Below are 16,532 nucleotides of genomic sequence, written 5' to 3' on the forward strand. Positions count from 1 at the left end.
CAGAAAGGGTGAAGCTTCCCTGATGTCTGATAGTCCTTGTGGCATTGGTGTAACCTTTGTCCAGCCCAGAGTGAGCAAAGAGGAATTCTGTGTTGAAATGAGCTGGTTGGAAAGGCTCTGAGGGTGGGGAGCTGATCCCTGAAATTACCCAGCCTCAGAACACCCTGTGCAGGTGCTGCCCAGCCCAGCCCTGTTCTCTCTCTCTTGCACAAAGACGAGGCTGTTTTGACCTTTCCTGTTTTTCGTCCTCCCCTCGGAGCTGCCTGGGGAAGCTCCAACACTTTGAGTCAGCAAGAAACAGCTCCAGGGCCTCTGGATGTGGGGTTGGTGATGGATTCACAGTGCCAGGTCTGGTTCGGGACCTGCCCAGTGGTCCAGGCATGGCAGAGTTGTGGTTTCACCTTGATTTTGGGGACAGGTGGCTTTTCCACATCCCTGGCATCCTCTCCAGCAGGTGCTGCTCTTCCCTGCCTCTCCCAGAGCGTTGTCCCAGGGGCTCCTGGTGCTCCACGTGCTGCAGCCGTGAGAATCCAAAGGGTCAAAGCAAGGAGTGCAATTCCCAGGCTCTTTGGCTCTTCACCTTCCCAGCTTCCCGGGAATCTGCTTCCAGGACAGGAGCTTTCCAGCAGCTCTGTGCAGTTCTGGCTGGATCACGCCATAAACAAGCCCAAACCCTATTATTAGACCCTGGAAACTGCTGCCTTAGAGACAGGTTTGCTTATAAATATCCATCATTTTCTCGCTGGCTCTTCAAAGCTGGCAAGGAGAAGGGATCTCTGCTTGCCCAGAACCTGCCTGCCCCTGCTCTTGGAGCTTCTCCCCACCTGAGCTCATCCTTCCAGCCCCCCAAGTTCCAGCTGTGGGGATGAGACACCCACCCCAAGTGTCAGCAGGGTGGCGAATCTCAGCCGTTTCTGTGATCCTTCAGCTCTCCTTGCTCCCTGCCCAGCCTCCTCTGCAGCTGCTGGTCGGTGGTAGCAGGGTTTTAATCCTCTGTCCCTCCTTTTCAGCCTCAAGGGTCCCTGGTGGGGACCTTGCCGGGTTTAACCCCGCTCCTGGCCGGGAAGCGCTGCTCCAGCTCTTCCTCGGGCTCCCGGGAGAGGGCATCGTGCTCCAGGAGAACCGGGAAGAGCCGGGTGCGGAGGGCTGAAATCCTGGGCATGGGGTGGGGAATTGGGGCTTTTGCTGCAGGTTAAACTTGGGATTTCAGGGTGGAAGCTGCAGCCTCTGTGCTGCCCTGAAGGAGCTGGTGCTGAATTTTTCTCCTCCCCACTGCCACAGTGACCTGTCCCTGTTGCTGTGACAGCACTGGGGGTTCAGTTTTAGGTGTTTTTGGGTGTTTTGTGGCAGCCACACCCGAGGGAGGAGGTGGCAGCAGCTCCCCTATGGCTGGAGAGGGGGAACATCCCTCCCTTTATGTCCCTGGGGAGTCTCCACCGCTGCCATGGACCAACACTTCCCTGCCTAATTGGGATAATTCCTGGATCTCATTTTCCGCAGAGAGCTGACACTTATTGACAGATAATCCATGTCTGTATGGAAAACTCGTGATTAATTGCTTCCTCTCAGTTGGGCTCCCTGGCCTCTGTCTCTCTTTGTTTGCTGACAAACGTTTCATCTCCCTGGCAGTCCAAAAGAAAAAGTTGTGGGAGCTGCTGGGGAATCCAGGGCTGTGCTTGTCCTTCCCAGCAATGGCAGGCCTGGAGAGGGGAATCATTGAGAAGGATTAGGTGCGATCCTTTTTCACCTTTTTGAGCCCAAATAGGTGAGAGGGAACAGTAATTTATGAGAGAAATGGGTGGTCTGACTTCTCCATGTTGTGAAAATCAGGAGAACGAGGCAGAACAAACCATAGGAGCTTTTCATTTTCCTTTTTTACTTCATAAAAACTCACTGGGATTTTGGCTGCAGCGTGTATCCCATGGTTTTCAGGCAGGGAGGTATTTTAAATGTTAAATACAGGGAAAGAAAAGATTTCCGGGAGCTCACCAACAGTGTCAGGGTTAACGGGGCTGCCTCTGAAATGTCACCTGGGCTCTGACGTGCCTCTGGTGCATGAATGATTTACAGGAACAGCAGCACAGAGCTGGGCCTGTCAGATGATCCAGAGCTGTGTTCCCACCCCCAAAATCTGCTTTTCCCCTCAGCTGTCTGGCAGTCCCCACGCAGGGCCCTGCAGTTATACCAGGAAAGGGCTGTGCATGGGAAGGGGGGTGAATTTGGGCATTTTTTGCACCTCTGTGTGACCAGGGACAGGCTGGAGCTGTGCCAGGGGAGGTTTAGGCTGGATATCAGGACAACCAGAGGGTGCTGGGCACAGAGAATGGTCCCGGCCCCGAGGCTGCCAGAGCTCCAGGAGCGTTTGGACACCGCTCCCAGGGATGCCCAGGGTGGAATTTTGGGGTGTCTGGGCAGGGCCAGGAGCTGGATTTGATGATCCTTGTGTGTCCCTTCCGTTCAGGATATTCTATGGATCTATTATTTTTGCTGGTGAGTTCACAGATGCGTTCCTGTGGACTCTGCCCCTCCCAGAGGGCTGATGAAAACTGTTGATGTGTTTTTGTGCTGGGTTCTTCACGCCCTAAATAGCTCTGGCCAGTTCTGCCTCAGCTGACTGAAGTGCTGATGGTGCTTGGACAGCAAATTCTGCTGAGGGAAACTGGTGCAGGCAAAAGCTGATTCGTGCAACCTCTTGAGAGGACTCCTTGGTAAAAGAGGGCAGGGAGGGTCCAGCATCTCCCTAGGAGGAGCTGGGCTTGGTTTCCTGCTCTGCTGGAGCACTCCGTGCTCCTGGTGCTCCGTTCTGACTCCAGGGGTGTGGAGAACCCATTCCCTGCCATGGGAATTCCCTGGATGTTTGCAGCTCCCCTCTGGGATCCCTTTGCCCGTGAACAGAGCCATTGTGCAGATCAATCACCCAGTGCCACCTTCCAGAAATATTTGCTGAGAGACTTCCTTGTGTTTTGTGTTCCTGCTGGCTTGGGAGGGCTCCTCCTCTGCGCCAGAGCTGCCCTCACCAAAAAGGAGGATGAGCTGGCTTTTCCCCTTAACCAGTCAATATTTACTCTCCCAGGCAAGCTGTTAAAATGCTGCTGCTCTCTTGTTTTTGATGTTTGTTTCTCCTGCCTTGCTGGAATCTTGCCCCAGAGTCTCCCACACTGGCAGCTTTTGTTTGTGCAGCAGGGACACGTGGGTGTTCCTAAAGACGGGGTTGGGGGAGCCTTCCAGGGACTGCCAGGTCATGTTTGCATCTTCTCCTCTGTGTATGGGGTGTGTTCCAGCCCATCTGCCCCAAGGAAGGCTGGGGCTGGGGAGGGGAAAGCCATGGCATCATTTGTCCAATCCCAAGGTGAAATCTCGAGAGGAAGCCACATTTGTTCAAACCCAAAATTGAATCCTGCTTCCACGAAAATCCAGGAGGAAAGGTGACAAGGTTGGTCTCCAGCAGCAGGTTTTTTAGGAGTCCTGATAAACAAACTTTGCAGAGCCCCATCCAAAAGGATTTTTGGTGTGTTCACCCCTCGTGTGTAACATTAGCTGGAGCTTTGTCACTGCAAGTCCTTGGTCTCTTCATTTTTAATTATTGAAACACTTAATTTCCCTATTTCTGCAATTCCACTGATCCCCAAGAATTTTTTTTCCCAGCGAGGAATGACATTTGCTGCCCTGCCTTTCAGTGCAGCGTTGCCTTTCTGCTTCACTAACGAGAGGCTTGAAGATCCTCCCTGGCAAACTGTTGGATTTGTTAAAGTTGTTTGGCTCCAGCAGGAAACTTTTCTCCTGCACTGGTAGGGGAAGGCAGCCTGGTCCTTAATTGCTTTCTGCAGCTTGGCCAAGTGAAATCCATCTCTGTGCCCTCGGAGCTGAAGCCAAAAAAAATATCCCCAATGGTCCCTTGTGCTGTGTAACTCCTCTCTGGGTGAGCCTGGTTCCAAGGGCCTGTGTCTCCCAGGATTTATAACCTCTGGAGGAGGAAGATTTAAAGCTCTTGTGTGCAGGAGGGCTCCACGTTGGTTTTGAAGGGTGCTTTGCACCAGTTTATCCTCGTTTAGTTCTGCCTCAGAAAGGAGAAATCATTGGGAAAAAAGGTGTTTGTTTTACCTTTTGGCACCAGCTGGATTCATCTCTCCTGTTGGGAATTATTTCCCCAATTCATCAGTTTTAGTTTGGTTTCTGCTCTGCCCTTTGCACTTTTAACTATTTTGAGGGGTTTATTTAAAATCCCAGTTCTGTAATTTCTTACCCCTCACTGGTGGAGTCAGAAGTACGAGGCACACAGGGTGGGGAGTGGGGAGAATAAATCCGGGAAGCCTTGACAAGAATCGTGGAATCTGTGTGGAAAACCATGGAACCTTTTCGGTTGCTGTTTATACCCCTGCAGGGGAGGGAGGGGAGTACAGCCCCAAATCCAGGTGGTTGTGGTTCTGCCTCTTCAGTGGGAATGGTTCCCTAAACCTCTCAGGTCAAAGCCCAGGCTGGACTGAGTTTGAATAACGTGATGAGGACCTTTCAAACTCAAAGAGGGAAAATTCCGATTGGATATTGGAAATAAATTCCTCCGTGTGAGGGTGGGGAGGCCCTGGAACTGATTTCCCAGAGAAGCTGCGGCTGCCCCATTCCTAGAAGTGTCCAAGGCCAGGCTGGAGCCACTGGAAGGTGTCCCTGCCCAAGGTGGGGGGTGGAATGGGATGGGATTTAAGGTCCCTTCCCCGCCCCAAACCATTCCAGGATGCCAGGAGCACTGGGGCAGAGTGAAAACGGGGCACTGCTGGTGCAGCTGTGCAGCACACAGGTCTCCTCTTGCACAACTCCCGGGGCTCTGTCCCAGAGAATTTGTGTGCCCCAGCCCCTCTGGGAGCTGTTTGGCAAGGAGGGAAATCAGCTTCCAGTCCCTGCTTCCCTCCAGCTCCCCTGGGAGATGGGGCACAGGAGTTGGGATGGAGGGAAAAGGATCTTCCAGCCCATACAAATGTTGGATAATCCCTCCAGAAATGCTGTGGCCCAGCTTTCCTGAAGGCAAACTTTGGGCTCTTCCCATCCCTTTGACCCATGGTCATTTTCAAAGCTTAAGCGGAATTTTTCAGGTGCTTCCAGCTTGACTTGGTGTGTGATTGATGAGCAATTATGAGCAGATATAAATAATAGTGGATTTAAGTGTGTATGGATGCTATAATTAAAAGCTCTATTACAATATTTATTAATATTTAATTATAGATGTCAAAGGTTGCTCTGTAATTCTGTAGCACTTGACGGATCTTCCTGGGGAGGGAGCAACTCCTCTGTGTAATTCCAGCAGTGTTTAGGGGATAAATCCCTGCTGTGGGTCTCCACGTGGGATCTGAGCAGCTGGAGCTGTCACCTTGCTGGAAGGGCCTGCTTTTCATGGTGCTTTCCTTCTGTAGGGACACTTGGTGTCTTCCCAGAAGATTTGTCCCGTAGCAGGGCAGAACAGAGCTTGGCTGAAGCCTCGTCCTCACAATCTGGTGAGAAAAATCAGGTTTTTCCCAGTTGTATTTTAACCCCGCTGGCTGTGAAGGGTTTGGATTCTTTTAAAATTTTTTTTGGTTATAAAATAAGGACTTCTACATCCTGTTTAAAGGAAAAAAAAAAAAAACACTTCATGGAGGATTTGTGCCCTGCAGACTCGGCTGTGCTGTGTCCAGCATCACCCCTGACACAGAAAATCCTCCAGCAAACCTTTGGCCTCGCCCTTGTGACAGAAACCCAGGGGAGAGGGCACCACTGGCACCAAACTCAGCAGCTGGTCCTGGCTCCAGAGCCCGGGTGCTGCAGCTCAGAGGCTCGGGGCTGTCAGCTGCCTCTGCTCTTAGGAAATGTTTTGGCTGTTTCTGTGTAGATACAGCCCAAAATAACCCCTCACACGCTGCCTTCAGCTCCAAAACCACTGTGTTCTGTGAAACCCACCCTGCCCCAGATCCCTGGTGGGTTTGGGAAGGCCTTTGCGCAGGATCAGTCCCTGGGAGGGAAATATCCTGACTTTTTTTTTTTTTTTTTTTTTTTCTATTTTCTGGACCAGGCATTACTCTGAAGGATTGTCCCCAAAACCTGGGGCAGGTGGTGATAAAAAAAGAGCTTTTCAGTGTCACTTAGTCTGTTCCCAGAGCTCTCCCTTGTGCTTGAGTCACCCCACCCCACCCCGTCCCGTCCCGTCCCGTCCCATTCCGGGCTTTCTGCCCCCAAACCACAATCTGGACATTTAATCTGCTGCAGGTGTGGAGGAGCCAAAGGTGGGCAGGGGGACGGCGCAGCTGGGGGCAAAGGGCTCCAATTACCCAAATTGGCACCACCTGTGTGCGCTGAGGGCTCCGAGGGTGCCCCGGGGCCGAGCTGGGTTTGCTGCTCCTGTGGAGGCGAGGCTGGAGGAGCTTTAGGATTGTCAGGTGGAGGTGTGTTCCTTTTTGTGTTCCTTTCTTACCTTGATTTCAGAGGGGAGGGAGGGTCGCTCTTAGGTCATGGGTTCTTTTGGTTACCAGCCGAAATGTGTGGCTGTTTCCCTTTTCCCCTTTATTTCTGACTCTTTTCTGAGCCTCTTCGGGAGGTCTCTGGGTCTGGAAATGTTCCCCCCATGCTCCAGTGACCCAGCTGGGAGCAATGCAGAGCTCCCGGTGCTGCCCCAGAGCTGCCTTCCCCTGTGGGTCTCTCCAGCCTTATTTTTAGGCAATTTACAATTAATTCTTTTGGAGAGAAAAAAAAAACAAAAACAATTAAAATTGCCATTGTGGCTTCTAAGAACTGTTGATTGAAAAATCAGCCCTTCTAAAGGCTGGTATTCTGGGACAAATCCCCCAGGGAAAGGGAAAAATGTGACTGTGTCGTGCCAGGGCTCCAGGCAACGTGTTCCAAATAAACCAGAAATGCCGGGGTTTTGCTTCCACTTTGCTCTTCTTACTCAGCCTCCAGTTCTGAGTCAGGGGTGAGGCAGGGATGAGCTGCTAATGAATCCTTGTTTTCCTGCTGGTGCTCCGTGTGTTTATCTTGATTAAATCGTGGTATCCGAGCAGGTCAGGATGGAATTACTGGGGCAGCTTGGAGCTCAAGGAGCAGAGGGACTTTCCTGATGGGGATTTTGGAAAGCCTTCCCTCAAAATTCTTGTTGTTTTAACTGATGAAACGAAGCGAATCACTCAGAGTATTTGCTTTTCAAGTCCATCTTGCCCCATGGAATATTAAATGCACCAGTTATTATCATTATTGTCAATATTTGAGATTAATTTGGTCAAAGAACTGAGAAATGGCTGATCTTTGCCGAGCTCTGGCCTCTCTTCAAAAATGGGATTATTGAAAATAAACATTAATAAAAAGGTGAAGAGTTTGGGGGCCACAGGAGTGTCTTTGGAGCCAGAGGTGAAGGGTTAAACTGGGAAGGGTAAAGTTTGAAGCCCCGTGGTCCCAGAAGGAGGTCGGGGTTTCGCTTGTTTTTAACGGGAGCTTGGCACGGTTGGGATCTGTCTCTGTTGGCCGAGGGTGATTTGGGGCTGAAGTGCAGAATTGCGGTGGCTGTGCTGTGAGGCAGCGAGGGGGAGAGGTCTGCGGCCCCTTTTTGTGGGGTTTGGAGGGGGACGTGCCCCTCTCAGCGGCTGCTGGGCTCTGGGCTGCCTGGTTTGCGCTTCAGGCTTTGGGCAATTCCTGCTGGAGCAGAGCTGTTGGATTTTGAGGGGTTTGTGTGCGTTCTTGTGGTTATGTGGGAGTTTTTTGGGGTCTCTTTCTCTCTTTCTCTCTTTTTTTTTCTCTCGACCTTGCTGCATCCAGAGCTGGCGGATGGCGGGGGAAATTTGGCAGCTGCTGCCTTTTCCAGCAGGAAAAGTTCCGTGCTTTGCTGCCGGGGAAGGGTTAAAGCCCTCCAGAGCCTGCCCTGGCTCTCCGTGCTGAATTACCTGAAACTTGTGACGAGCGGGATGGCCCAGACAGATGTGTTGGCATGGCAACAGCTCCACGGAAACGCTGCTGGGAAAGGGGAGCCACAGCCCTGCCCGTGCCCCGGCTCCTGCTGGCAGCCCCTGATTAGTGGGAATAATTAATTCATCATCCCCCCGGCAGCCCCTCGGTGCAGCTGCATGACGCGAGCAGCGCTAACGAGGCTCGGCTGCTAATTTGCTGCGTTAATAATGATGTTCTCCTGCTTTTGGCTCGCAGGGAGGGGTTAAAGCCACGTTTTATGTGGGGTTGTCACCCAGACAGGGCTGGGAGCCTCGGGGAAGGGGCATTCCTGAGCTCTGCCCCTGGATTCAGCCCCTGCTCTGAGGGCAGCGCACCCAGTTTGATGGGGAAGCTGTGAACTGGGAGATGCTGGGCTCTCATTTTGCAGCTTCAGGAGTTTTTCTGAGTGGAGCATTGCGCCTTTACAGGTGTTTAGAGTCACTCACCTGCCGTTTTCTGGGCGCTGTGCAGCCCCTGGGGTTGCTGTGGGACTGGTGCAAACCAGGCGGGGAGTTCTGGTTTGCTGAAGGAGAGGACTCGGCTCCTGCAGGGTCCTTTGCCATAACAAGGAGCTCTCTGGTGAAGTTTTAACCCCCTGATTCCCCAGATCAGGAGCTTCTCCAAGTGCCCAAGATGTAAGCTGTTAATTGTGAACAGAACAGCCTGCCCTGGAATAGGGGAAGGAATAGGAAAATGTTGCCTTTGCTCCCTTCTGAGAGGTTTTGCCCTCTGAGATCGGGTATGGCAGCACCTGAGCGGAGGAATGATGCTTTCCAAGACAGAGAGAAACTCAAGCTGTTTGTTTTTGTATAAATATAAATATATATAATATATCCTGATTTTGGGGGGGCTGGTGGCCCTGGCGAACACTGCCTTGCTCTGATGAAGCATTTTCCATGGAAACAGCCACCTGAGCCTCCCAGGCTGCTCCCCAGGCTCTGTGCAAAGGCAGACCCAGGTGATTCAGGGTATAATTTCCCCCATTGACGTCAACCCTGCTCCCTCCCAGCTCTCTGCTCCCCAGCAGGGAGTTCTGAACTCCCAAAATGTGCCTAACCTTGGCAGGGCGCTCTCAGCTCGGTAAATGGCCATTTGTGGGTATTTCGGGAACACGCCTCCCATCAGCTCCCCGTGTGCGAGTGGTTTTGCTGCTGCTCTGCAAACCAACCCCACATGGATCCTTATCAAAACACTGTCGCCTTTATTTGCTGATAAGTCGCTCCAGCAGGGGCTGTTACATAAAACCACGTTATGGCATTTCCCGGGCAGGAAATCACCAGGTTTAGGGACCTTTTTGAGCAGAGAGATCTCTCCTGAAAGCCCCATATTTAAACTCTTTCCCAACAGAGTGGCAGCTCTGGGGAAAATGGAGCCTTCCTGGGAGGGATGTTGGATTGGAAACGCCGGGGAAACGGGCTGACAGAACTTTAACTCCTTCTCCTTTGTAAGAGTTGTGGGGTTTCTAACAGCAGGCAGAGTTTTGCTGTGGTTATTAAATTATTGGTGCTGGGTGGAGTTCTCTGCTGCTGGAGCTGCAGGTATGATTTTTCATCAGGGGCCATTTCTTTTAAATTAGAGGATGTTGCTTCCTCTGTTTCAGTTTCTACTCAATCTTGTGGTTTTACACTCAGATTAACCTTGAATTTCTTCATTTGCCTGCGTGTCCGTGCTCTCCTACAATTTACTTTTTGTTCTGCTGGTTTTTAACCACTCAGAATCAGGTTAACCCATCCAAAATCAGATTAATATCAGGTTTAGTCTGCACGGAGCCTGTTCCTTTAGCCTTGCAGAACTCAGTGGCACTGAGTTACTCTCTGTACCTTGAGGTGCAAGCAATGGAATCCTCAAAGCACCGGGGGCAGAAACATTTCCCTTATTTCTCCCTTCATTTCCCTGATTCTTATCCCTTTGAGGGCTTGCCTCAAATTCACAGCTGATTTCCTGTGAGAGTCACCCAATTAGAAGTTTCTTTTCATCCTATTTCAAACGAGCTCTCTGCCATCTGACCTCCCCTCCAGTGCAATATTCCCATCAGAAAACCACCTGAATCAGCAAAACCCTCTCGTGTCTGAACTTGCAATTTTTTCCCCACAGTGACCTGCTTGGTCGTGTTCCCATCAGGGTCAGGGTTGCAGAATTTTTGCCTCATTTCCCAGTCTTGCACTTTGTCCAGCAGTGGAGGGAGAAAGGGAGGAGAGGAGAATTAATTCCTGCTGTAATTTTATACTCTGACAGATTCCTCAATTTCAGGTACAGGGTGATTAATTGCAAAATCCACCCACAATTATATTTCTTTTATAAGCAGCTCCATTCTTACTTGGAAATAGCAACAGTTAGGATGAGACTGGTTGGTTTGTTTTTATTAAATATCCTAAAATGAAATATCCCCCATATGTTTCCCTTTTTTTTTGTTGCCCCACAGTTACACCCAGAAACTTTCCACTTATATTTGGTGTTCTTCAGGTAACTTCAGAAAACAGTGTTGCAACAAGGCAAGGTCTTAGAAGAGGGGGAAAATGTGATTTCAATTTAAAATAAATGTGATTTCGCTTGCACTCTCATGCCCACAAGCACCAAGGGGTGTGATCCAGTCAGGATTCCTCACAGAGAGGGAGGACAGGAATCTGAAACACACATGGACTGCTGAGAGAGGGATAATTCAGCAGCAGAGAAAGCCTCCGAACTCCCTCATGGCCTGAGAGTGCTTTGCATCCGGGGCTGTCTCCTCCTAGAACTCCCCTTTCCCACTTTCCAGTGGGCCTTTCCCTCCACTTTTCCTTCAACTCCTCTTGCCCCATCCCCTTTCCTTTGCCCTGCACCCAAAGGACTCGGGGATGAAGCTTTTCCAGGCTTATCCTGCCTGTGTTCAGGACACGGGGTGAGGTGACCAAGGGCTGAAGCTCACGCCCACAGGGCTGATGTGCCCCGAATTCAGAGTTTCAAGGTTTCCCTTGGATTTTCCAATCCAGCTCAGCAGCAGAGCTGTGTGTATTGAATTCAGACATGGTTTTAAGGCTTCCCTTGGATTTTCCAATCCAGCTCAGCAGCAGAGCTGTGTGCAGGGAATTCAGACATGGTTTTAAGGCTTCCCTTGGATTTTCCAAACCAGCTCAGCATCAGGGCTGCGTGCACTGATTTCAGCCCCGGTTTTAAAGCTGCTGTCGGATTTTCCAGGGCCGCTGTCCCCTCTGCTGTCACCCCGGTGTGACCTGTGCTGGTGCCAGGGACTGACACCGGCCCCGTCAGGCAGGGCTCCCTGCAGGGAAATGCTGGGCTCTGCTGCTCTGTGAGGATTTAGAGGTTCTGAGCGGGCTGAGAGCAGGGCTGAGCCCAGCCAGGGGCAGGGAGGCTCTCTCCTGTCTCACTGGGATAAGGATGGCTTAGCCTGTGCGTTTTGGGGGTGGCAGGGGAAGGAGGGAGTGTCCTCCAGGCAGCTTGGAAGGTTAGCTGAGGTCTCCTGAACGTGTGACATCCTCTGCTTGGCTGTGCCCCGGAGCAGTGACCCACTGGGAGGGTGGGAGGGGGTTTGTGGTGTTTTCCCTGTCCCCATGTCCTGGCTGTGGGGACAGGTGACTGACAGTGTGCAGCTCCATCACCCTGTGGCCCTGCTGACGTCCTGGCACTTCACCCTCTGTGCCAGGATCGCTGCCCTGGGTTCTGGGGGGAGTTTAGGACCAGCAGAGGATCAGGAGCAGTGGGAGGCAGCCACAGCAGGGGTGTCAAGGCCCAGCACCGCTGGCCCCTGGCCCTGTGCAGAGGCTGGAGGCTCCCTGGGGACACGGGAGCTGAGCAGGCAGGCACTCAGAGCTGTCACACACCTGCTGCTTAAAGGGTTTTGTGCCCCTGTGTGTCACAAAAACCCCTCAGGGGCAGCTGTTTGGGGCTGAGTCACCACCTAAAAGCACTTTTGGGGTGGGGGACCAGGTGAATCCACTGGTTCTCCACTAACTTTTGCACTTTTATCTCCAAGCATCGCACTTTGATGTCAGCAAGAACATTGAGAGTCACAGGAATGTCACTAGAGATGTTTAAAAAAGAGCTGCTGAGGTTTTTTCCACTGGTTTTTGGTCTCATCTTAAGTAATTTTGAATGAGCCTTCTGTTAATGAAAGTGGAAAGTGCTGTGACAATCCTGTGGCACGGAGTTTTCCAGTCTCTCCAAATTCATATTTGGCCAAAGTCAGTGGTACCAACAACCCCAAGTGTGTCAGAGCCATGGGAAGCAAACCTCAGTCTAGAAAATGCAGTGTTTGCAGCAGACAGGACTTTTCTTGGTGCCTCAGAGAGAGAATAACCTGACCCTAATGAAGACAAGAGTGGCAGGTGCTGCTTTAGCTCACTAGAAATTTAAAAAATGAAATGCACGTGTTCTTTATTTTGTATTAATACACTGTAACTGCTTTACAGAGTCCAGCAGATCAGTTGCATGTAAATACTACAGATGAACTTGCCAAACTGGAGCTCACAAAACTAGTGCATTTATCCCAAAGCAGAGACTAAACCCTCTAAATCCTTAAAAAAATACATTAAAGAACATACCACACACACACATATTGCACTTTTCTCCGTATGAAATTTGTACCCCATATACATCACACCAAAGTCTCTTCAAAGGAGGCTGTAGTACAAGATAATAAAGCTAATAATTACTCTAACAGTAGTGTACACAGTTCTCTAATGTTAGAACAGATTGGAACAAAAAAGCCACTTCAAAGGAGTAGGAAGTGGTGCCCAATGGATCCTCTCTGTATGAGAAGGCTTCAGAAGCCTTTTAGTCCTAATTGGCTTAAAGGAAATTACATGAAATGTTAAATATGCTTTTGGCTGAGGGGAAAGAGTCAGGCTAAACTACATTAAAAAATACTGCAGCTTCCCCCTGCCCAGCACTGCAAAGCTCTAAGGAGCTCAGACTGGTTGGCACATCCTGATAAATGAATTGCAGAACTCCAGAACGGAATTATTTTTATCTTTCGAATCCTGAAACGTGCAGGATCCTGGAGCTGGATGGGGAAGGAAGTGGTTATGGTTCTGGCAGTCACCCAGCTCCTGGAGCAGGACTGGGGCTGTCTCCAGAGTGCTGGGTGTCCTGTAGCAGCCCTCACTGCACAGATACTCACAGTCCAGAACACGTGGGTTATGCTGCGGGGCAGGGAAGGAGGAGTGAAAGGACAGGACTCTGTCTCCTCTTTGTTCCTGCTCTGTTCTGCTGCAGTTTTTGTCAGGCTGTCTCCCCTCCCTCTGTCAGTCCCTGCAGGTGTCACTGGGGTGGTGTGTTCCACTGTGCCACGGATTTCCTTCTGAAGGGAAACCACACAACAAAAACCTTTTCTTTCAGCTGTTGAAAGCAGAGCTTTCTGGCCATCTTTATCCTGTGATCCCTGTTCCTTAAACTCTCCTTTGCTGCTGCTGCCTTGAGAATCCCTGTGATAGCAGAAGTAGAAGCTGAGCAATTTGGACTGAACCAGACCTGGGCCAGTGTCAGAGCAGGCTCCAAAGAACAGGAGCTGTCTCTACCTGAGCACACAGGGACCAGGTGCCTTCTGTCCCCTGTTAAACCCTTCCCCCTACACACAGAGTGGCCAAACTCCTCCTATTCCATGTTTTAATGTGGTCTTATTGCTGTAAATGCTGATTATCCACCTCCCTGCACCCTCGGGATTTGCAGTATCAAAGACCAAACCTTCCAGCAAACTCTGGCGTGATCAGCACAGTTCCTCTCGCTCTTTGTGCTTTAATGAAGCTGCAATTGTGCTTAATGTTTGCTCAGAAAGGGCTGGCCTGGCCACTGGCCTGGCCTGGCCCACCATCCTTCAAGGTTAGAGACAAATCCCAGACTGGAGATCTCAGCTTCCTACAGCTCCCTGAGCCATCCCCCTCCTGTGACTTGGATTTCATGACTGGAAAGTTCTGGAGACACAACTCCTGATGGAGCTGGAGCATCCCTTGAAATGGTTGACACATCAACAGTTTGATGCTAAAATATTGCTGTAATACTTTCAGTGTCCTATATACACGAGCCACTCAAACACTGAGAAAGTTAAACATGTCCCACACGGTGGGATGTGTGCTCTGAAGGGACTTTGGCCACAGCAAGGACATAAATAGGGTATTGTCTACTTTCTTCAGAAAAAAGCATAGAGGCTGATAAAGAACTGAAAAAGGCACAGCACTATCACTTCACAGGGGTGTTTTTTTTTCTTTTTATAAGCTCATTGTTTTTTTTTATCCTTAAAGTTCTAAAACCCTAAATAATTGTCCAAATATACAAAGCTCAATAAACCACCAGCAACACATACTGCAAATTCAAAACACAGTTTTGTTTGCTTGTTTGTTTCTTTTTAAAATGCAACCCAGGGATCCTTTCCAGCGAGCAGAACTTCTCCAGGACAGAGCCCTCCTGAAAAAGGGGGCGATTTTAAAAGCCACCCAGGCGGATTTTATTATTTTTAGTATCATTTCCTGCAGCTCTTGCTCTCCCATGGTTCTCCTTACCTTCTGTGTCTGTTGGCTCATCCTTGATCCTCCAGAATTCCGATCCCCACCCAGAGGTCTCTCCAAACAGTCCCAGGTTTCTTTTGACAAAGTCCAGTTGTCCCTTGCTCCAGATTCCTTCAGCAGACAGTGAAGAGCTCCTTGGCAGGCTTGGGAAATCCTGTTTGGGTGCCAGCAGGAGGAAGTGGAGGCTGCCTGAGATGCTCAGGGCTGGCCATGGAGTAGTTCCCCACCAGGAGCTCAGTAGAAGTGCAACTTCCCTTGAATTCCACCTTGTGCTCCTGTTCTCCAGAGGATTTCAGTTGCCATCAGCGCAGACCCAAATCTACCCTGAATTTCAATGAAAACTATTGCTTTTATTGCCAAGAAGTATGATAAGTGTGCACTCACTCTCCTCTCTCCAAGTGAATGTTGGATGAATGCTGACAAACTCCCCAGATTTTTTTAGAAGGGGCTATTTCCTTCCTCTGAAATTCACCTTTTTTGCCTCCTTCCATGCAGACTTTGTGGGATGGAGCTGCACTCCCTGTTCTCCAGCCCCTGCCACTGGGACCAAACACCTCCTGCTTATTTTTTTTATTTTTTTTTCCCCTTCCAGCCAGGTGGATTTTTAGTTCCCCTGCCAATTCAAGGGTCGAAGAACTACCATGAATTCCGGGGGTAGGAACGAAAAGAACAACCAGAAATTCACATGCTTCTCCATTTGTCCTCGCACTCGGCCCTGGCTGCTAATTGACCAGGACGTAGCCACCGTGCTGGGGATCCACAGCCTCCATCATCTCACAGTCGAAGAGTCCAGGCAGTTCTGAGAGGGCCAGGGGGTCGTAGCTGGGCTGAGCCTCCGCGGAGGCCGAGCTGCTCTGGCTCTCGGGCACTGCCCCGCTGCTCTGGGGGAGGTGGCACTGCTCAGCTGAGGGGACAGCAGGCACCTCACAAGTCTGATAGGGGAACTGGAGGGGCTGTGCTGGCTGGGGCTGCCCCGGGGGCGAGAGCCGTGAGGGGCTGGGGGGCAGCGGCTCCAGCTGCACCTTCGGGTACTGCCTGAGGAAGGGCTCGAAGTGCATCTGCCCCGAGGAGGGCTCCAGCACGGGGCTCAGGGGCTGCTGCAGGCTGAACTGGGCTGGCTGCTGCTGCTGCTGCTGCTGCTGCTGGGGCTGGGGCTGCTGCTGGGGCTGCGGCTCCTCCGGGCAGGGCAGGGGCAGCGGGCTGGCCCGGGGGTACGAGCTCTCAGCTATCTGCATCTGGTTAAAGTAGGCCTGCAGCTGGGACTGCTTCTGCAGGAACAGCCTCTTCTGGTGCAGCCTGCATGCAGGACAGAAAAGCAGTTATTTCTGGCCATTTGGACTCGAAAAGGGTCACTCACACTGCTCTCAGTACACTGGGAAATCCCTGGGCAATCCTGCTCATTAACCGTTGCAGCACATCAAAGTTATCACCTTCCAGTGTTATTACAGATCTCCTTTGATAACCCTTTTTTATCAATTTTTTAAGCTAACCCCATGCACTGTTTAATTCAGTTTGTTAAGAATGAGATGCATTTTGTTTGTATTTTAAAGCCTCATGTTCGCTGCTCTGGGGAATTTGGGAGCTGAAGATCAGGCAGAGAAATTCGTAAACACGTGGCAGGACTTGTTCTTGCTTTTAAAAGAAGTTTTGAAGTGAAGCTTTCCTTTTTCAGATCATTTCTTAATGGATAAAGAGAGTTCCAGTTCTTTACTCTTGAGAGTAACTTTTCTGCATAGTTTGGAAGATTCTCACCTGTGCTCCTGGAGCTGCTGTTCCAGACTCCGGGGCAGTTCTTTGCAGTAGAGCTGGCAAGTGTTCTGAGCTTTTGAGAGCAGAGTGGGCTTCTGCAAGGAAAGCAGAGCTGGTTTAAATGGCTTTTGATTTAATGCATTAGTCCAGAAAGCAAGAGAAAGATTTTCTACCCCTGTAACTGCTCTGCTGTCCACAGACCCACTCTCTAAACCCATAAAACCTGCTGCCCATTGGCTTCTAACCCTTAGAAAATACTTTTGCAGGAGAGATTGTACCATAAAAAAATCCATGGAAAGCTTTCTTCCCAAGTGGAAGAAGCTGCAAGCTGGAAAAGTGGGGGGAAAA

General features: G+C 50.6%; 1 protein-coding gene across 3 annotated transcripts in view; it reads right to left on the bottom strand.

Moving 5' to 3' along the window:
- Nucleotides 1-12,292: 12,292 nt before the first annotated feature.
- Nucleotides 12,293-16,532, bottom strand: part of SIK2 (salt inducible kinase 2) — a 29,321-nt gene continuing 25,081 nt past the window's right edge. For 2 of the 3 annotated variants that reach the window (XM_042034340.1, XM_042034341.1), the window contains 2 exons: nt 16,188-16,279; nt 12,293-15,731 (listed from right to left, as the gene is read on the bottom strand). In XM_042034340.1, the coding sequence (XP_041890274.1) occupies nt 15,158-15,731; nt 16,188-16,279 (666 nt within the window). In that variant the 3' untranslated portion in view covers nt 12,293-15,157. The remainder of the gene's footprint in view (nt 15,732-16,187; nt 16,280-16,532) is intronic. The other variant, XR_006017098.1, reaches the window with a different exon arrangement.

The sequence above is a fragment of the Corvus kubaryi genome, unplaced genomic scaffold, assembly GCF_017639235.1.
Source record: "Corvus kubaryi isolate FWS band 111438036 unplaced genomic scaffold, C.kubaryi_AGA036_p1.0 37367, whole genome shotgun sequence".
Lineage (NCBI taxonomy): Eukaryota > Metazoa > Chordata > Aves > Passeriformes > Corvidae > Corvus > Corvus kubaryi.